This window comes from Triturus cristatus, chromosome 10 (genome assembly GCF_964204655.1).
Source record: "Triturus cristatus chromosome 10, aTriCri1.1, whole genome shotgun sequence".
Lineage (NCBI taxonomy): Eukaryota > Metazoa > Chordata > Amphibia > Caudata > Salamandridae > Triturus > Triturus cristatus.
The window spans coordinates 641,008,275-641,031,667 of record NC_140593.1 but is presented as its reverse complement, the minus strand read 5'-3'; the positions used below and the strand labels follow the sequence as shown (position 1 = coordinate 641,031,667).

Here is a 23,393-nt window from a genome sequence, read left to right as displayed (position 1 = left end):
TGCACCATCAATATCTTGGCCTTTGGACATCCGTCTTTATAGTGCACTTCCCAAAGGCTGATGGGATAAAACACAGAAGTTGAAAGATCATCTTGAGATGCCTTGCAGGGTTTAGGGAACACAGCCTAATACGGGACAAGCCATCCATACAAAATATACATATACAAGGAAAGCAGGCTTGTTTTTTTGTAGATATGATTACAAGCCTAAGCTACGCTCAAAATACCATTAAGCATTTTGAAATCCTTGATAATAATACTTACAGTTTGGTTGCCTCATCTGTGAGAGATAGTAACTCTTTCCTTTAACTGACCAACACATTACATAAGTGTCCTTATGAGCTGTGTCAGCGCCTGGATACTCTCACGCGTTACAAGAAGCGCTCTACAAATCTACTGATAGATTGATGTCATAGGGGTCCAATCACTAACATAACTTGTTATTGCGCATTAGTGGATTAAGTGTTTACTTTGCCCCTCCCCATTTACAGTGTAATTTTTTAACAATACTTGAAATCTACTATAAGCAAACAGGCAATTTGTATGTCAGCAACGATTACAGATTTATCTAGTCACAATGATTTATTTTCAATACATTTATTGCATAACAATCAGAGCATTTTTTCGCGGTTAACACGCATGTAGACTGTGCAATCCGTGCATAAGCAGGGGATGGTTGGGTAAAGTCATGAGAAATTACACACATGGGGCCCTATTATGCATAGGATGCCCTTTCCCTGTTTGCACCCTGTGCACCTTGAAACAGGTGCACCGGGCGCAAACAGTGAAAGTACACTCTATTCCAAAGCAGTGGTGTATAATATTTACCCCACCTTCCAGCGGGTGAGCCCAACTTCATTTAGAAAGGTTCAGGAAAACATAGGGTCAGACACTATGTTCAAATAAATGTGCTAACATGTCATAGGCTCAGAAAGGAATTCGTGAAATATTCCATTATTTTCATGGTGTGCCGGGAAAGCTTGACCCTCCCCTAGAGCTGGTTCCATTTTTTTTTTATTTGCTATGAGCTCACCCCATATATTAGATTTAGATGCATCTCTTTTATCATGGATATCCTCAATATGTAACTGGTACTTTCGTTATGCAAAGAATTGTATACATCATGGCAGTTTCCGAATTTCATCATGGACTCCTCCACAGATATCTTGGGTTCCCCCCCAAGTCAAATTTTACCTCTTACCTGCAAGGACAGAATGCCATTTCTGTACCTATAGCCTGCATGTTTTTTTGTGTACCAAGAATTTTCATGACTATATTAGCACCACCATTCTGTAATGGTGCCCCCATATGGCTAGAATTACATCCGGTATGTCAGGGACCACATTTTACCATAGGTAACACTGCACCCACCTATATTTCATTTGGTGCCGTTCCCCATTAGCCACCAGTTACCTGCTGTATGCCAGGGCCAGCAGCACACTTGCATACATAACAAATTTACACATGCACATAAACAAACACATGCTCCTCCATGCTCTTACTCTCATGCTTACTGTCACATTCTCACTCACACACATTCACAGCCTTGCAGACACTCTGAAACACACTGGCATGCATACACACTCAGATATTGTCAGACTTATAGTCATATTCCCACACAGTCTCACATGCACTCCCTGTGAGGCATTCTTTTACACCCACTCACACACACACAGTCACACTCACACCCACATCCTCTCAAATGCACACTCACACACTGATACACTGTCATGCATGATGTGAATGAAACAACCCACTACCATAAAATAAGAGAACAGAGTTTACTTTTCATTTTATATGCAGATCAAACAATAGCAGTATTGGAAATGGATTGGATCACTATGTAAATTTGAAAAACATTACATCTAAGTCAGCAAAAGTCATACAGGACTACTTCAGTCTGTCCGTACTTTTTTAGTAAGTCTACTTGCAATGTTAAAAGAAAGCTACAAGTCTCAGAATGCAGCCTTGCGGTGCTCGAAAAGACGGTACTATCCAGCGATAATTGCTCCGAAAGGGCGGAGGAGTGTCGCCTGCCTGCTGCAAGTGTGGTGGTAAACACATATTAATAAAATGGTCAACACCATTTTAATATTTTGTGAGCTGCTGGCCCATGCACTGTTGAGGAACAAGTGTGAGGGTGTAGGTGGGTTAGGACAGGGATGATTCCTGCGGATTGTAGCAGGATGACTGCTGCTACTGTCAGTGCTCAGTGTACATGTCAGATTGGCCTACTGTCTAGAGCTGACCTCTCCGGCATGCACACTTCAGACACATCAATCCTAGCGCTGTAAAACAGCTGGAGGTTTGCAGGCAGAGTCCCTTAGCCCCAAAATGAGCACTCCAATCAATCCTGAAGCAGCTGTCATGCTGAAAACAGCTTGAGAGTAGCTCCAGGATTTGTTGGATTTGCTACAGGAAGTCAACTAACTTCCAGTAACTTCCCTTTCTAGCTCTGCTAGTCTATCCAGGAGAGGAGGGGCACCAGACTACCAACCTCATTGCACCCCATGCCCTCACATCCACAGACTACATCCTACTAGGAGACTTCCACTTCCACCTGGATAACCATCACGATTAAAACACTGCCTCTCTCTTAGAGAACCTCACCAACATAGGACTGAAACAACTAGTCACCGCCCTCACACACACAGCCGGACACACACTCCCCCAGCATCTCCTACAGCCACACCATGGAACTCCTCTGGACAGATCACCACTCCATCCACTTTACCTTCAAAAACCCACCATGCACAAGCACGCCCGCCGCCTCCCACGCAGAAGCCAGAACAAAGTCACCAAAGAACAGCTCACCTCGGCCCTCGTCAGCACCCCCCCATCAGATGCAAACACCGCTACACGCAACCTCCACCTCTGGTTTACAAACTGCACCGACACACTCTTTTTGCACCTCTCTTGCCTCTGTCTGCGCTTCTCTTGCCTCTTTCTGCACCACTGTTGCTACTTTCTGCACTTCTCCTACCTCTTTATGCACTTTTCTTGCCCATTTCTGTACCTCAGTTACTTCCTTCTGCTCCACTTTTGCCTTTTTCTGCACCCATCTTCCCTCTTTCTGCACCTCTCTTGCTTGTTTCTGAACCTCTCTTGCCTCTTTCAGCACTTCGCTAGCCTCTTTTGTTCAAGACTGTTGCTTCTATCTACACCACTCTTGCCTCTTTCTGCACCTCTTTTGCCTCTATGCACCTCTCTAGCCTCTTTCTGAACCTCACTTGCCTCTTTCTACACCTCTCTTACTTCTTTCTGCCCCTCCCTTGCTTTTTTCTGCACCTCTCTTGTTTCTGTCTGCAGCTCTCGTGCCTCTTTCTGCAGTTCTCTTGCCTCTTTCTGTATCTCTTTTGCATCTTTCAGCAGTTCTCTTGCCTCTTTCCGCTACCTTGTTGCTTCTTTCTGCACTTTTCTTCCTTCTTTCTGCTCCCCTCTTGCTTCTTTCTGCACCCCTTTAGCCTCTATCTGCACCCCTCTACCCTCTTTCTGCACGTCTCTTGCCTCTTGCCTTTTGCCTGTGGTAGACAGTGTAGTGGGAGATGATGTATTGGTATGGACAACGTTTTGCAGTTGATGTAAGTTTGGGATCGTTGGTGCCTGGCGATATAGTGGGAGTGCACCACGGAGGATTGCCATTATTTTTAAATATGCAACAGTTTAATTGTCCCACTTCCTGAAAGAGTGTACAATATCTGCCAAATTCCTGTGTATTGTGGAAAACTAACAGTATTCTAGGGGCATGGCCAGGTCAGATGAGTAATAATGCCATCTGACTTCAGATATCAGAATTAGACTAGCTATGAATTTGTATGCCTTAGCCAGAAATTAGGTGATGCAGGACCCTCAGTGAAGCGGGTCAGTTATCCTACGACTATGAATGTATGAATAAAGTCTTCTGTACCATGCTCTGATGTTATCTTCCTATTGACAGGGCTGCTAAGCAGAGACGAAGAGGTGACCGCATTGTGATAGACTGCCAGGAGCAGGCTTACTGGTTGGTTAACAGGCCTTCGGTGAGTATCACTGGTAGCATGTACCATGCAATACCACTATGAAGCTCACCACTGTCAATTTTCTTCTCCTTCTGAGGGCAGTGCTACAAGCTGCGAGTCATGTCTCCTCTCTAAATGCTGTTTCAATAATTCAGAGCTCCTATAGAAGCAAAGTTACTCATCATTGCTCATCAAGGGTAAACAACCATTACAACAAATCATTTATCCCGCATACCATCACCCTGCATACCATGACAACGCAAATACCATAACGCCGCAATGGCATTACAACACATGGCATTACATTTTATCTGCTTTTACCACGCATGCTTTTACAACAAAATTCGTTGTAAATGCATGAATGGTAAAAGCATATGTTTTTTAAATGTAAGTATAGGGTTTGGGGTTGGGGTGTAGGGGTATATGTTATGGTGGTTCAGGAGTAATTTTAAGGTTGTGTATGATTGTTACGGCCGCGAACCACGGAGGTGGAACCCAGAACGTGGCGAGCGTCAGGTGTCGGCACTGACGAGCGTTGACGAGCCTCGTGGGTGGAGCTGAGCTGAGCTGAGCGGTGTGAGCGGTTGTGAGCAATTGTGGCTGTCGGCGAGAGACCGCGAGTGATCGTGAGTAGTGACCGCAGAGACCCTGTAGATCTTGTAGATCTTGTGGGCAAGACCGGCAGCGGCAGCGGGCGGACAGGCAGTGACAGGCAGTGTCTGCTGTGACTGCCGTGAATAAACAGAACAAAAGCCAATGCTGCATGTAACTCGTCTTCACTTTAGAGGGTGAACTGAATCAAACAGTAACACTAGCAACCACTTTTTCCGTTGGATTTAATCCAGAAAATATTTTACTTTTTACATTAAATACTTTTTCAATTGTTGAAACATATTCATTACAAAAACAGACAAAAATAGACTACATTAGCACAGCAATATCGACATTTTGACTAAATTTTATGCAATTCGACACCAATACATATGAACTACACTCAACCATATAAACATCTCAGTCATACTATTCATCCATCCTCACTCGACGACATACACATTAAGACAATAATAAACAATCAATAGATCAACAGGCCATCAATAGACAAAACTTAGCATAGTTGTAAATCACTACACTTTATTATTTAGAAAAGATTGGCCAAGGGCGGAAAGGTCTACGCGTTTCGAATCCCTTTGTGTGCGGGGATTCTCATCAGGACCAACACTTTGCTTATACTAAAAAGCCGACATATTCAGAGATGTTACTACTTGAATCCATAGCTTGTAAAGCTGTGGTGGGCGAGAGCCTAGAGAGCCAGATGATCTTCTCTCCTCACTTGTATTTCGTACAGCGACGGTTTCTTAATAAATCACCAATCTCGACGTGCACTCAAAGAGTGTAAGCGTGAAGGGTCTAACGATCTCCTTTCTCCGCTGTACTTCATACAGCGACGGGTGTTCCATGTGGGGGGGTGACCCAAAGGGGACTCTGGCTACCGCGGAGAATCAATCTCGGTGTGGGTTCAATCTCAAGGAGCACGAATGCTCAAGTCTCTTCGCTTCAATGGCTGGCCTCCATATTGGTGCGAGATTGATTCTCCGCGGTAGCCAGAGTCCCCAACGGAAAAAGTGGTTGCTAGTGTTACTGTTTGATTCAGTTCACCATCTAAAGTGTAGACGAGTTACATGCAGCATTGGCTTTTGTTCTGTTTATTGATGATATTTGGTTTGGCCTTGCTGCTAATAGAGCCAGAACCCCATTTGATTTTCAAAGTGACTGCCGTGAAGGCAGGTGTTTTCGGCGGAGCAAATAATCAAGTAAGTCGACCTGGGGAGTGTTGGGGAGTGTTGGCCATAACTGCCCTAAGCCACCGAGAGCCTTGACGCCCAAGGTAATTGGGACTGCGGTCCCCTGGCATTGATCACTGGCTCGGGCTAGGTTCCGCAATTGCGTAATAGCTACATAAAAGCTCACTCACCCACTCGTCGCATTGTGCTCCCGGCCATCCACGCCCCTTTGCCCCTGCCCCGGCCCCCGCTCTCAGTCTATTCCCACTCTTGGTCCACTCCTGCTGGTTGCCGCTGGCTCTGGTCTCTCTGGTTTCTCATCCTGCCTTCGCCCCGGTCGGCCTCGGCCTTTTAGATCTCGCTTTTGCCGCTCCAGGTCTCTGCTCAGCTCCCCTCTCCTCTTGGCCAGTCAGCCAGTCAGTCAGTCGCCCAGGTCGCCCAGTTGCTCGCCAGTCAGTTGGCTCTGCCAGCCCTGGTTCCGCTCCCCTGCACCCTCCAACCCCCCCAGCACGTCGCCACCATCGCTGGCCCTACTGCCCAGAAGGAATCTGGCCCGTTTCTGCTGGCCCAGTCCCCCTCCCCACGCCGCAGTGCTGCGACTCTACCGGCGATTCTAACTGGTTTCTGCCTGCCGGACAGTTGTGGACGCGGTGTCTTGGGGGTGGTTGGGAACTGGGAGTCTAGCAGGGGTCTTAGGTTTCAGGGTTTTCCCCTTGGTGCAGTTTAGGATCAGCTGATGGGAGGCCGCGGGTAGGGAACAGCAAGCTGTTGTGTAGGGACTAATAAAGCGGGGGTGCCCTTGCGTATGCCCTTGCATACTGCTACAGTCAGCTGAGTCTGTTCCTTTCATCTAGGACAAGGTCGGACAAGCCCAGCAAGCCTGACCTGGAGGCAACTTGGTCTTTTACGCCTCCTCTTGTTCCTGCAAACACATCCTAGCTTGGTTGGCATAGCTGGCAATTAAGGGTGTGTCTGACAAAGGGCTCGAGCGAGCCAGTCTATTAATTTACAGATTTTAATAGTCTCGCACAACAACAGAAGTGATGAGATCCGGGAACATGAGAAAAGCACCTCCCGCTTTAAAACGAAAGAAATCAAAACGGTTGGCTGCAGTCGCGGAGTCTGCTCTAGCCAACCCGGCAAACCCACTGGATCCCTTGGTTTCACCGAAGGCCCCCAACCTGCCACCAAAGGGACAGCAAAATATTAACAACAGCAACATGCTGCCTTCTTATATATCTTCTGTGAGCACCTCAAAATCCTTTTTGCTTCTGGACAATTTTAAAAAAGCCCAAGAGGCAATTAAGTCTTGCGATCCTAATCAAGTCACTGAGCCAAATACGCAATTGCCTCATTTGTTTCCAAAACCATCTAACACCCCGGTTCATACTCCGGACGTTTTCATTTTTGGGTCAATACCCTACGTTCGGAAAACTGTTTCAGAATGCTCAGTGATTGCAACTCAAACACCGGTTCTAAGCCACCACCAACCCTCACCAAGTCAGTCTTCTCCTCTTCATGACACCGTCAATCAAGAGTTCTGTCCTAATCGGCAACCTTTCGTGAGTTCGACTTATAACTTAAGTCTCCAAGCCCCGTATGTATCTCAATCAGAGAATCTTTTGGTTATGTCATTACATAACCCCCAGGAGTTTGAGGTGGCCCCCATTGCGCCTCACTCTCACTTAACTTTTCCACAAATTCATGGTCAAAAAGACTTGGTCTCTATCTTTGATATACTCAGTCCTTGTCCACCACAGGTCTCAAGTTTCCTGGAGGGGAGCCCAGAGCTAATCAAGCCTCAACAGTGCCCATTCCCATCCCCAGCAGCAATAACAGCTTTTCCAAAGGTTTTACAAAAAACAGAATCAAAAGACCAACGGCTAGTGGATCTGTCTCTTTCCTTTATGAACTCTCACAATTCACTCAAAAACACACCTAATTCTAGATCTAAAACAGAGCGACACCATGACGCCTCTACAATCACGAGCATCTGGTCTCAATTACTTCAGACTTTTCAATCTACAGTCACGGCCCTAAACTATCACTCCGACAAATTAGACATCCAGGTGGATTTATTGAACACTTTAGCATTGTTTACAGCAGGGATCGATAGTAAGCTGGATAAATTGAACAATCTAATAACAAGTGCGCAAGCATCTTCAAAACTAGTTCAGTCAGTCTGTTGCTGCTCGCCTATTATCGATTCCCTTTACTCGCTCACAGATTTTCTAACTAGCGTCCTAAATGAAGTAAAGTTGCTGAAGGGTGGTGGCGTACCGTCACGTCCTGATCAACTCTCTCGAACGCTCCCAATTCATAAATCAGAATTGGTGAATATCCCGTTACCAACGACCACTGGGTTACAGATGAGAGGGGAACGAAAACCTTCTATGACACAGACCGACCACCAAGATGACTCTCATCAAGTCCAAGGTACTTCATGTCTGGCGGCACCGTTTGTACAAGCGGTTACAAGCCCTCAGACAGCACACGGGCTTCCCAATTTCATCGATAACAATGTGGCAGGGACAAGTGCCAATCCAGCTGCCGTTGCCCCAACCATCTCTGAAACACACCATCGTCCCTCGCTACCTTGCAGTAAGAGAGAGCGCAAACGTCAGCGAAAACAAAGGAATAAATTAAGACTTAATACAAAAGTCGACCTTCCTAAATTATTCCCGTTGTTTTCAATTGCCACCAACAAAAATACCCTAAGCGCTCTACAATCTCCAGCAATGCCAATAAGTTCTTCTCGAAGCCCTCACATGGCAGACATAACCACAACTGCCAATCAACAGATCCTTGCGAGCAGTCTTGAGCGAAGCACCTTACCAGCGGAAAATGGGGTATTAGAGTCTCAGCCGGACATAAATAAACCAAGAGGCAAATCCAATGAGTTAACTACAATGAGGACATCAGTCACAACACTCCAACCCCAATCAGTAGTGCCGCTAAGTCCATCTCGGCATAGATCCAATTTTCATAATATAATCTTCAACAATACATCAATTTTATTGAAAGATTCTCGGATACCCAAGCAAGGCACACGGGACCTTCCTCAACCCCAACAGAGAGCACAATTAGACTCCCTAATTGCCAAAATCACGCAGCCCAATTTAAGCCGGAACACCGATATCGCTAATAGCAACCCGCAGCATTCAAAAATTCTTCTTGCCCCCGAATATAAATCAAAAGGTCGGCAGGACATACTCAATAGATCAAATATAATTAAATTAGTAAATGGTGTTCCAGGTTTTGAGGCTTTGACTTCAGACGATATCGAGTCTATTGAATTTCTCCCTCCAAGGGGTACCCAACCCTCAGAGGTAACCCTGGTGTCTTTTAAGTCCACCACTTGCGTACGAGTATTCTTAGATCAAAAGGACACATTTCAGAAATGGGGCATCAAAATCTACCCCCACTCCATTCCAGGCTACCCTACAGTGCTATCACAACAGTCCCCCACCTCGCTAAGATCTGATAGCTTTAGGTCTGGAGGGAAAAATAGGCCATACTCAATCCTAAAAAACACCTTAGGACCAATACAATCGACTGAAGATGGACGGATTAATCTCCTGAATTCCGATAAAAATCCTGACTGGAGTTGGCTACCAGCCGCCCTGTCTCGTAATACATCAGATTGACCATGTGACGAACACCGTGCAGCTCAAATCCGTAATGCCCAGGTTCAATCAAGATGCGAGCTATCTCCTCTCATAACTACTCCGACCGCTCAGTCACAGTCTTTGCTCACCCTATGTTCATGGAATATTAGTGGTCTCTCTCAGAAAATCACCAACTTGGAGATGCATTCCTTTATTTTTGGTCATGATTTAATCGCCCTTCAGGAAACCTGGGCCTCCCAAATCAGTCCAGTCATTGGTTTAATCGAATTCTGGAAACCGGCAATCAGAACCTGTCACTATGGCCACCCCAAAGGTGGTCTGTCGATCTATGTTTCAAATAATTTAAAAGGCCCGATTGAGTTACTGAACTATGACGAAGTCTGGTTACTCGGAGTCAAAATTAGCGCATGGAACAAACAGCGACCTCTTTTACTCCTGAATGTGTACATTAATCCAAGCACTCGCTCAAAAAAGGCCCATCTAACACATTTAATGAAAATCGTGTGTGACCTGGCGGTGGATTATCCCCATTCAGATTACATTATTACCGGAGACTTTAATACTAACCTCTTCCAGGGTAATCCTATTGATTATGAAGAGCTTTTTGCATTCACAACCATGGAAGTCAAGGCACAGTCCAAACCCCCAAACCAAGTGTATTGTGGCCTTGGCGAGCTTTGTGTGCTGCAATTTTACAGCATAGGTTTTCTGGTAATGAACGGCAGATCTATGAATGATACTCCTCCTAACTGGTCCTGGACAAATGGCCGTAAATGCTCCTACTTAGACTATACCATCTGTAATTCAGCGCTGTTCCACCACTTGGGTAACTATAGCATTCTTCCTCGATCAGAAAGTGATCATCGTCCACAAGTGGTTACCCTCAATATACAGCCAGAGTACCATAAACTTGCTTCAACAACATGCCCAGGAATCTACACAGAAAACCTAAAACGGTTAAGATGGAATTACGACATCAGCTCAAACATCATGAAAGCATGCTTGGTATTTATAACAGAAAGCACGGATGCAGTGGTTTTCTCCACTGGCGCGTGGTCGTCCTTCTGCTCCCAATTGAAAAGCTGTTTTCCATCGAAACAACATGTACACAAGGCTCATTTTAGCCGCCAGTTCTCAATCTCCAGTCAAACAAGGGTATTGAAGAAATCTAGAGACAAAGCTCTGTGGATTCTCAAGTCATCCCCAGGAAACAACGAGTTCTTGAATGGGTATCAAACCAACCAAAAATTACTCAGGGAGGCTATACAAATTGATAAATGGCACCATCTAGGCCAATTTTGGTGTAAACTTTTATGGGAGAGCAAAAACTGCAACTCTAGAAGATTCTGGGCCTTAATCAATCGCCAAAACTCCAGCTCACCTAGATTTGGGACAGCAAACATTGCAGAGGCCGACTGGTCTGCCTATTTGACAGACCATTTTAGGGCCTCAGAGGTCTCAGCGTCTATAGTTTCATGTGCTTCTAACCCATTAACAACAAATTCATATTTGAACTGGAGCAGGTCCATGGATTGTTTAGACCCACGAAGTGAAGATCTACAGGTCACCCAAGAAATGGTCACTAAAGTATTATTAAAACCAAGACCAGATGGCGCTCCGGGTCCAAAGGGCCTACCACAGACCTTGTTTAAAACAAATATTGACTTATGGTCAAGATACCTAACCAATCTCTTTAACTTCGCATTGACAAGCTCAACTATACCGGATTCATGGCTAGGGGCAATAATCCACCCGATCTACAAGTCAGGCTCTCATGCCTCGCCAAACAACTATAGATTAATTGCCGTATTAGACATTGAGGCCAAGTTTTTCGCAGGAACCCTACTGGAGGAGCTGAGATCCTGGGCCGAGCAGAACAACTTGATTCCAATGAATCAAACTGGCTTCACCGCTAATTCCGGCACTGTGACCAACTTACTGACATTGTCTATAATTGTCGATAAAGCATTAGTTACATCTAGGGTGGTTTTTTGCTGTTTTGTAGATTTTAAAGCCGCATTCGATCGGGTACCAAGGGCTGCTCTATGGGAGAAGTTAAAAAAATGGGGGATCCCAGCCAAACTCCTGGATGCGATCATCCAACTGCACTCGGGCACATGGGTACAAGTGAAGTTGGGGACTGGCACACATCTCTCTCGGAAAATCATGACAACCAGAGGGGTCAGACAGGGATGTGTGCTGGCCCCCCTCCTTTTTAATTTGTTCATAGCGGACCTGCCATCCTCTCTTGAAGAAATAAATAGCCACCCGCCCAAGATGGGAGGTGTATCAATAAGTAATCTTTTATATGCCGATGACCTGGTCCTTTTTAGTCTGACACGGGTAGTGCTGCAAAGGCTACTAAATAAACTAGAAATTTACACCACCATGAATAGATTAGAGGTTAATTTAAAGAAAACCCAAGTGGTTATTTTCAGTAGAAAACGTTACCGTGGTGGAGGATGGCTGTATAACAACATGAGTCTCACAATAGGAAATGCATATAAATATCTAGGGGTCAATTTTGACTCCAGGGGCAACTTCAATAAACAGCGTAAGGACATTTCAGTAAAAGCTATGATCTCCAGGTGAACCTCTGCAAGCTTTCAAGAAATCTGTCTGGCCCAAGTCTATCCCCATTATTGGAAGTTATGAGAGCAAAAATTGGGCCGACATTGACATACAGCGCTGAGTTTTTTAGGAGAAAGAAATCAGAAAGTGGTCGGACCAGGTGCATGGGAGGACAGTGGGGGAGAGGATAATGCAGCTAGCTGACCATATAGCTCAAATAAAAAAGCTCAAATTCTTTTTCATAATCAGGCATTCCAAGAGCCAGTGCTTCACACAAGCTGTCTCTCAATTGTTTAGAAGATTTAATCTCTTCTTTGTTCAGCTCAATTGGATCTCTCACATCACTCTTTGTCAAACGTACCAATTGCTTTGCAATCAAGGAAAAGTTACTAATCCACTCGCGACAGTCCCCACCATTCCAAGAAACATTCTGACTTCTATCTGTGTCATTGGGGCTCTCATTCCTTTAATGATTTTAATCCTATCCAATATTACTTTTCTCAGGCCTTTTTCAATCTTATGACCTAAATAGTGCACTTCTTTCTGACAAAACTGCAATTTTGATGGTGATACTTTAAGTCCTCCATCTGCCAAATGATTTAACAGTGCAATGGTGTCAACAACACAAGCTTCTTGTGTCTTAGATGCCACTAACAGATTATCGATAAATTGGACTAACACTGAACTTTCTGGCATTTTTAAATCTTCCAATTATTTCTTTTAGATCTGATTAAATATTGATGGACTTTCTGTATACACTTGAGGGATACGGCACCAGGCCAAAATACGCTCGCCGAACAGGAACTCAAAAATTGGTTGGCTATCAGGGTGCAATGTGATGGAAAAGAAAGCATAACACAAATCAATGACTGTGTACCATTCTGCATCATAGGGAATCTGATATAGGATTACTGAAGGGTTTTGCACAATGGGACAACAAGGAACAACAATTGTATTCACCTTTCTCAAATCCTGCACTATTCTAAATTCCCATTCGGCTTCTTCAAACCCATGATCGGTGAATTACATGGACTGCTCATTATTATCTCTCTTAGAATTCCTTGTCCAATCATTCTGACTATTACAGGAATTACTCCTGCATCTATTTCTGGTGTCAATTTATATTGCGGAATACTCGGGTAATTTACTCCTTCTTTTACAGTTATTTTCACAGGATCTACCCTTTTCATTAATCTGACATCTTCTCCTGTGAAATCCCACACTTCTGTTTTCACTGTTTCTTTTAATTCTTTAGGTATTCCTTCTGGATCAAACATAACAAATCCATCGGTAATTTCTGTTTCTAAATTAGCCATTGTCATTCTATAAAGAACATCATCATCTGGCGTTTCAAAAGCTATACCATCAGGTGTACAAATAATGGCGCAGTTCCTTACAGATTTACAGGACTCGTGTTGCACACCACAAAACGATGCATATCAGCAAATTTCCCTATTCTAACCTTCACAGGTTTGCTAAGATGGGCTTGTATTTGTTTATTAGAAACTCCAACCACTTGGATTGTCTCACCCGAAAGAGGAAGATTGTTCACTTCAGCTGATCTAATAGTTGAACGAGTAGCACCAGTGTCCACTAGGAAAGTAACATTTACTTAATTCACCTTTCCATCCACAAAGGGTCCAGTCTGGTCTACCTCTAAGTTGCGCCAAGTGCGCAGTCCTCTTCCTCTCCTAGGCACCGTCAATAGCTCTCCTCTGACTCACCTTCATCGCGTTGCAGCCAATACTGCGAAATGGCACCTGTGCGCGATAGCTTTGTTACCTGTTCTTCGTTGTAGAATCCTATCTCATTACTGTATCTCTGAGGATTTAGGTTCTGTGGAAAAGGTGGCTTTGGCACCTGACACTGTTGAGTAACAACCTGCTGCTGTTGTGGCGGTTGGCAACTCACCTCACTCTGCACCTGTGGATTCAAGGATGAATTATCACCATTAGCTTTTGGTGGCAATTTGCACTCGGACTTCCAATTTCCTAACTTTCCGCAATTATAACATGGTCACTTCTTTGTAGCTTCATCTATGCTAATGTGCCCTTTTCCCTTTTCAATATTAGGTTTTGGTCTTGCTTGCCATATTCCATTGGCTTGTTCGATTAACTGGGCTTATTGTCGCTCCGCTACTTTAACCTGTGCCCACATTGCCTTTTCTTTCAACTTGCGTTGTTTGGCTTTAATTTCATCACTAAAATATTTTGCATGATGCATCACTTCATCTATCTTTTTATTTTGCCAGTCTACTGTATGCTGTTTAATCATTTCACTAACTTCAGGCCTTAAACCATAAACGAATCTGTAAGCAAAATGACTCAAATCCTTTTCACTTAGTTTTTCATCTCCACTGTATTTATTAAAAGCTAACAGTAACCTCTCGTAATATGCATGCACTGATTCTTTAGCCTCCTGGTGAGTTCTGTCAATTTTTACCCAATCAGTTTCTTTCGGAGGTACTTTTTTTTTCAAAAACGTAATTACCTGATCATATTTTTTCATTACTTCTGGATCAGGGGCTCCTGTCTTAGGATCCCTAGGGTACTCTTGTGTTGGCCAATCTATAGTGATCTTACATTCTGTCCATAAATCCACAGGTACAATTATGTCAAAAAGACCATTCAGATCTATCCATAATACTTTTGAAAGTTTAACAAACCTATCTACCTTTCTATACCATTCAACTGATTTCTCTCTCAACCTTGGAAAATCATTTGTAAATGACAAAATATCCTGTCTAGTCCATGGAACATGTACATATCCTCCTCCAGGAATTTCTCTCATGGGACGTTCTGTTACCACTGGCTCTTTCTTTCTCATTGGGAAAGCCAGAGAGGCTTTGTCTGTAGTTTCTTCTCTCTTTCTGAACCATCTACTTTTCCATCGGTCCACATCACCCCATTTTCTCAATAATGCAATTAACTCTTTAATTTGGGTTAACCTTCCTGTAGTATTCACATTTTCAATGTCTTTTTCAATACAATCTACCCTGTATGGCTTCTGCAATTACCCTATTTTTTCAAAATCTATTCCCATTTCACTCGCTGTCTCTTCTAGCTTTTCATGCAAAGTACTTGCTCTCCAAGTAATGCTTTTACATAAAAACATTAATTCCTCATCTTGATATGCTTTTAATTTGTCAGTGGGAATGGTCCCTACAATTAATTCCTCTAAAGTTACTTTTAATTTTGCCACATCGAAGGGGTGTGGTTCTGTGTCCTTTTTCTGCAAACTTCTTAACCAATCACTTAATTCTTCAGCTATTGGTCCTACAGGGGTTGTCGCTAATCTCATATTATCTACCATTTTCTCTGGGGTTTCTGTGGCTGATTCTGTTGCCATAGGCGTTTTATTTGCTGGACTCTGGTTTACAGTCAGATTCTTAGATGTACTTAATCCTGATATTCCTACAGTAATCTTCGATTCATTTTCTTCTGAACTACCTTTCTTTCTCCTTTTGTATACCACCATTGTATGGGACTGTCAAACAATGCTCATTACCCTTTTGTTTATTAAAAACTGGTATCACTGGTCCTATAGTTACAGGCACAGTCACTGCTTCCATATTCTTTGTTAATTCTCTAATATTTTCAGTTAATTCTTGTGTTGTTCCAGCTAACTCTACTGACTTTTCATTATCAGATCTTATCGTTTGTGACATTTCTGAATCAATAAATGGATTATTTCTCCCAAATGTATTCTGCATTTGTTCAAAACTTTTATTTGTAACAGTTTCCTTTGGCGGTGCACTTGGCGTCACCATCACAGAATCCTGTTGATATGGAGGTGTTTTTTTTTATAAAAAATGTCCTCCAGCACTTCATCCTCAGATTCACTCACTCCATATCTATAACCTTCTGACTCTGTATTATTTCTCTTCTCCGTACATTTCCTACCACCTGTATCTCCAGCACTTCTCAGAGGAAACATGCCTTCCGTCATGCTCGCATTTCGCCATCTTCTCATTCTGTCATCATGACTTTCTTGTCCATAATGTCTACCAAATACGTAATTACACCTTCTACCACTCCGATGCCTTTCTCTTTCATACATCTCTTCTTCCCATTCGGTCAAAGCCTCAAATTGGGTAGGTCTGGGTTTCGGTTCTAATCTCATCTTTCTATCTCTTAAATTTCGTAGTACAGCTAGGCTAAATGAACCATTTTCCGGAAACGCTAGTACTCCATCATCTTTGGTATATTTTACCCAATTTTCCAACCAAATGCATGTATGATAACCATATTTTGCCACCATAAAGGATGCTGGCATTTTCGGTGGAGGAAGTATCTGTAGTTCCCTAGTTACAATCGGCGTATCCTTCTTGAATAGGTCTTTGATTTTCCCAAACCATGACTTTTCAGGTGGATCGTAATACATCTTGTCTTATTTTTCAAGCTCTTAATCAATGAAGCTCCGTGATTTACCTTTCCACGGCTTTTCAGTTTTCTGACCAATCCTAGCGCGACTCACACTAACGTACCTATCCAGAGCGTCTATGTCACTCTTGTAATTCTCCAATCCTTGCGCGTCTTACACTAACGCACCAATCCAGAGCGTCTACGTCACTCTTGTAATTTTCCAATCCTTGCCCGTCTCACACTAACGCACCAATCAGTGAAAGTTTTGTCTTTCCGCAGCTGACCAATCTCAGCGTGGTCTTTCCGTCGTCAGCCCTTCCCACTACTACTACTCTTGCTGACCCCTCCTTTACAAAATTTATCGGCATCTTTTCTTAAGTTTTCTTTTCTAAAATCTGTTAGTAACGACATACACACATCTCCATTGCCTGTTTCACTAAACCACAGATATAGCTTTGCTCCTTTACACAAGAATTCTGTCTTTCCAGTAGGTAGCGCTTACCTCTACCATACCACAGAATTTTTAGTTTTCGCCGATAAAGTAGCACTTCCCTCTACCTTACCCTTCTACCAAGCAAAAGTCAAACCCGTTTCTCTGGGGATAAAACACATGTGGAGACTACAATGCTCCTGAGAATTAAGGCCAGAGTTTCACAAGAAAACCTTGTGCTATTTTCAATCATACACATTCATACAGAGGTTTCCCTAACATAACACAATTTTGTGTTATCACAATTCTTGAAACCAGACAATGTTAATTCCATGTGACTTCTCTTGCCACATAAATCCACTCCCTACTTCCCGGAAGCTTCAAATTTTCCGACTACACTTAACGTAAACAATACTCAACATATAGTGTTAATCATAAATCAATAATCACCAAGTCAATACAATAAAAAACCTTCACCTTTGCTACCACGAAATACTGACCCAGCGCGGGGTGCCAAAATTTACATAATATCCTTATGTCACAGATTCTCAATCATAACAGTTCATTCATACATTCATCCATTGGTGGGGTCCATAACACCAACGCGCTTCTCATCCACACAACTCACTCAAATCTGTACACAGGAGAAAGGCTGCTGGACCAAGTGGGTATCTTATTATCTATCAGGACTAATTTTCTACTAAATTATATATATACATTCTATATACAGTTTTCTGAATCCTGACTTTATCATCAAGACACTGCACTGTTTGGTTGATGGACCAACTAGTTGGACTGGTTGATGGTGAATTAGAACCAGCTAAATCACGATTAAAGCCTAGGAAACATTTTGATATTTTCAGTAATTAATTAAAGAACCACAAACTCATTTCTTATTATTTCCATTTTGTTTATCTAAACATTAATCAACCTTTTAAATCTTGCATTCACTGATTACAGCTCATTAGTAAAATTTAGATTTATTAAAGAGAAAATAAACATTTAGAAATTACTCTTAGACATAGATTTAAGAAAAATGCAGTAAATCCTTTACCAATAGAAAGATGATGATAGCTTCAGATCACATAGGGAATTATCTGCAAACTCAGGTGAAGATGCCGCGTAATAATGTTCAGATATTCAGCAAAGTCCATACCTCAATCCGGAGCATGGATCAATTCCACACTCAGACTGAGAACATAGAATAAATTTTATATTTTAAAAAAAAAAAAAAAACACCCAACGAGAACTTCTTCTCAAGAAAAATTTACCCAAAGACAAATGTAACCGCAACTGCAACCGCAATTCCAACGCCACCGACGTCAACTCCACCATTAACAATTCAACAACTCCAATAATGACTGATGAAGGGTTCTAATACCCTTTTCCCCTTACTTCATACCAGATATGGCAACTTTAGGGGCAGACCAAATGTTCTGATTGGACAGTTTGGGGTTATCCATAGTTCATTTGCCCTTCTCCCAGAGCAAACTAGTTCTCCATGGTGATTTGGCACAAAGGGTCACAAATTAAAAGTTATTATTTCATTTCTCAGGCGGGAACGGCAAATGTATCTCTTCAAGGTAAAAGGGTCCTGTTGACAGGTTCATCCTTTGTCTTCTCCCAAGTTTCTCATTCAATCATCCTTTGGCTTGCAGTCAAGTTCCCAACAAATCGTCCTTGGAAAGGAACACGATGTCAGGAGTTCAAATCACCTTGTGATCTCAAGAGCCATCTGGGCATGTACAGAAATCATCGCACGCACATGTTGGCATCTGCTTCTGAGAACGCCATCTTGGGCACTGCGGCCTAGTAGACCCGAATGGTAACTTAAGCAAAAATAGACATAATTGCAATTAAAATATAGAAATGAAGATTCTAATGTTCAAACCCGCACTAATCCCATTATATATTAGTATTTTCCTAGTTGCAGCGACATTTAAAGCGATAATACTTACCATACGATAACCTTAAGCCACAATACAATCACAAAGCAATATAAATCATGCAATTTTACTATTTCACCACAATTGTTAATTATTTAATTCAGCCATGCAATTTGTAATTTAGTCCCACGTGTATCGGTGTTTATCAAGGTGCAAATATTGTTTAGTTTCACTTCCACTTCAAACAGGTTATGTAAATTAATTTTAGTATGTTTTACGTAATTAATTTCATGCAAATTAGAGGAGGTATACAAAATGTTGTTTTACCTGCTCCATCACTATCAATCAAATAATTAAATTTACAGTGTAGCCCATTTAACCACGCATTAAAGACAAGGAATCAGTAAGTAGATTAATATGGTTTATGCTTTTGGACAATTTACGCCATGGGTTTTATAAAGTTATTTGTTATAGATATGTTACACGCCCCCTATATTTCGTTTTGCATTGTTGCCACTCAACAATGTAGCATGCTATCCATGGCTCACTTCCTGCTAACACTGTGGATTACATCTACACTATATCCTAAACAGCCTCTTCTGTACTCACTGTATGTTTTATAGTGTTATTTTTTATAGATATGTTACATCCTCCTATAGTTTTGGTTGGCATTGTTGCCACTAAAAAATTGTAGCAGGCTATGCTTATATGCATTACATTCACCTCCCACCAACACAGCAGATTACATTTACATTGTATCCTAAATAGTCTCTTCTGTGCTCACACTACGCCAACACACATTTTTCATGTTTAATGTTCACTTTCTTGTACCTGTTTTTGTCTTATTTGAAACACCTATAATTGCTTTTGATTCTGTCTTTGCACACTTTCATTATGTATTGGCACTTACCCCATGTAACACTATCTATTCCATATGTAACTCTTGTGACCTCTACCATCTATGTAAAGTGCTCTGATACTTCTGGGTCAAGTGCACTCTATATAACACTCTATAAATTAAATAGATAAATAATGCCAAACTGAAATACATGAATACATTAATCTCAAGAACATACTGTAAAGATACAGAAACATTACAGATAAACTGAACAGCGAATGAAATTAAGCCTTAGTGCCATAAGCCATACAAGAAATTCAGTTGCATCAACAAAGAGGATAAGAAATAGGATTTGATGATCAGTGCACAGGTGTCCTATCTATACATGAATAAATGTAATGCATTTTTAGATTATGAAGTTTTTTATTGTCCAATGTTTTAAAGTTAGAAAAAAAAAAGCAAGAGTATGAACTTTTATGATTAATGTATGCATTGAGCTTTTATGACAATTGTCGAATAAAGCTTGCTTGATGATGAATAAATGTAATATCACCTAGAGTAATCCTAAACTAAAGTTGGGAATTCTAGGAAAACCTAGTTTAATCAGAGGAAACAGGAAGGTGTCAGGATAGTGGAGATTTCAGTAAACATTCTCCAGATCAGGACAATGTATGGTATAAAGCCACACAATGGAAATATGAGCAAAGTACTCTGTACATCTCTAAGTCCTAAGGGTATCTGCTCTCTAAACCAATAGGGTGAACACCAATTAAACCCAGAGAACATTTGAGAATTCCACATCATCAACTCCAGTAATTTTCCACCTTATCACAGTAAAAATTGGCAAATTCACTTGATTTTCCTACCCTAGGGTTGAACATCAGGACACCCTGGATGTCTCCTGGTGCGGACACAACAGGAATAGCAGTCTGCTCTTAGTTTGTTAGCGCCTCTCATTTTGCCCAAATGTACTCCTCCCAGATCTCACTATCTTTAATACACAACATGCATTTCACTAGCTATGAGATTATGTGAATGTACCAGCACACAGTAAATACATGATTACTTGTACACCTATGATTATAGAATAAATGCAAAACAAAATTAGATGAGTACAAGAGTACATAAGAAGGACATTTCAATAAAAAGAGTACAACTTGAAAGGCATACATGTAAATGTGAATGAGAACTACAATTTATAACATTATAATGAAAATGTTAGAGCACACACCTATATGAATGACTACTTTCTACAGTGAATACACTCCAGCACTATGCTTGCTTCTTCACTTTACATTAATAAGACACACAATAAAAATATTCTGCCAATGCATGCAAGTGTCTCTCTTCAGTGACATATTAAGGTGGAGCATAACGTGTGCATTTCCAATCCCACCTTTGATGGAGAACTTTGCCATCACAATCAAGATATACATCTTATCAGACAGACCAGTTAAAATCTTGTTGTTTTCATGATTTTCTGTGTAAATTCCTACAGACATTTCATGTCATTATAGTATCTACACTGACTTTCCTCTAACTCTACATCCGCTCTAATTCTTTTCACTTACTTGCTTGCTTTTTTTACACTTACATCCCTTAAAGATCACCACTAGGAATATCACACAAATGATGATTATCACAAGAAATGTCAAGATAGCACCCAAAATCACACTTCTCAGTTTACCAAACCATTTTCCCACTGAAGCAAATCCTCTTCCAAATGCTTCCCAGGCACCTGTTGCTTCCAACTCCTTCAAGTCTTTCTTTAGATCAGTAACGTTCTTAAAATATTTACTCAAGTCCTTACTTTTGTTGGGGATGTAGGTGCAGCATTCCTGGACATTTAACATTTGACAGACTTCACTGTCCTTTGCAAGGATGTCTAACTCAAGTTTGTTCTTCAGAACTATGGATCTTATGGCTACCATTTCAGTATCTACAAGTAATAAAGCTCCTGCAGCATTAGTGGACAACTTGTCAACTAGAGTAGAACATTTTCTAATCAACATATCATTCAGTATCACCACTACAGATGGGTTAGTTGCACTAAAAGTATCTCTTAAAATTGCACTAGCACTAGCTCCTTGCTTGGGACCTGGAATTCTGTTCACACACAGGATTCTCAAAACGTTCCCCATCATAAATATTTGGGCAGACTATACCTAAATAACATGCAATATACCTTTTCTTTCTTTTCAATTTGAAATAGGCATACTTTACACAAATAAAATAATCTCCAGGAATCATCACTTAAAAAATTATTCCCAATTTCCTCTAACTTCAATTGTATGGTCACGTTCACTCTTTCCCACAGATTTAATGTCATATTCATTCTAGCCATTCAGCGCACACAATTTCCCTTTATACTGCCAATCTAAAGCTAATGCTGTTTGTTTTCCTGCTGCTTGATGATCCATCTCTTCTTTAGTGCACTTAGAAATCCTGGTTATATTTGATGCTTCCGCTTTTATCTCCCTCTTCCTATATTCCATTAGGTTTAAAAATTTCTACTCAACATCTGTCAATATGCAGGTCATGTTAGGTTTAAAATAGCTTTCAGCTGTGTCAGTGATTTTACCATAAGAATGTCTATTCAAATATTTAAACAAGGGAACTTCTGAAAGGACCAAATCATAATTTGAAAAATAATATTGAAAGTGGCTCTGGAAGAGTGGGAAGATGGCAGATTGACGCCGTAACGGTGAGCAGGCACACGGAAGGCTCCCGCAGGCCAGGCGATGGGAGATTGAACCACGCTCTTAAGATAAAGAGACTGTGGAGAGTAGAAAACCAAGATACAGACAAGAATTAAGAATTTTAAAACAGAAAAAAAGAAAAAACTTACCGCAAACGCTGTTTCACGGCAGCTGAGGACGAATTCTGGTGGCGCTCACTGAAATTGTTAAAATGCTTCTGCCTGCCTCCTGGGTTGCTTGTTGGCTCGCTAGATCACCCTGCTTGGTGGGCAGCTGGTCGGGACTGCCCTTAGTTCTGGTTACGGGGTGAGACATGGCCCAGCCAAAGACGATATGGAGAGGTGCTCGAGCGGCTCAGGAAACGACAACTCCAGGGGGTGGCTCCAATACTGGTGTTGGTATCGAGGAAGCATCGGCTGCAGCTCAGGGGATGAGCATGCTGCGACTAACGCCGAGAGTGGGTAAGCCCCTGCTCAAATTACTACAGTCAGGCAAGGCAGCAGATCTGCTATCTGTTGGGAATCTAGCAGAGCAGCCAGCTGGGGATAGACTGGCAGATGCCTTATTCGATGTTATTCCTTAGTGCCAACTAAACAGCAGGCAGAGCCAAAATGCGGGTCAGGATGTGGGCTGAGCGCAGGACCTCGCTCATCAAGGAGGCAAGAACGGTGTAGGCACAGATACAATGAATTCACAGGCATTATCGCCTGAGAGCAGAAACATTGTAGCCACTACAGCCAGCTACTGCAGTAATGGCGAACAAATGGAACAAATGGAAACTGCTACAAACTCAATGGGGAAAACTCATCAACTGTGAAGCTGATTGGGCATGCTGAGGATCTGAGGGAAGAAACATTTTTTTTTTTTAGCTAATCCCTCAATGCAGCTAGTACCAGAGATGTTGTCCTTGGATAGGGCAGAACTGCTAGAGGGCAATAATAATTCTATACCAGCTATGCATACACAGCCTATACAGTTCTCGCTACCAGCAGTTAGCAACCAGCTGATGAGGCTTATGCCTAGAACAGTCCGCATATCTCATCTTCTGTGAAAAAGAAGGAAAGATTTAAAACAATAAGGGCCCTGAAGAAAAAACCTGAAATTCCTGGTACCCAATGACACAACAGCACCACCGTACGTAGCAAAGCTATTTCAAAGGGTAGTCCTCTTCGCAAGTGGGGCCAGGCGAAAGGGGAAG

General features: G+C 42.1%; 1 protein-coding gene across 1 annotated transcript in view; it reads left to right on the top strand.

Moving 5' to 3' along the window:
- Positions 1-23,393, top strand: part of RGS11 (regulator of G protein signaling 11) — a 1,592,422-nt gene that overhangs the window by 703,808 nt on the left and 865,221 nt on the right. The window contains exon 8 of the mRNA XM_085632193.1: positions 3,937-4,018. Within this exon, the coding sequence (XP_085488319.1) occupies positions 3,937-4,018 (82 nt within the window). The remainder of the gene's footprint in view (positions 1-3,936; positions 4,019-23,393) is intronic.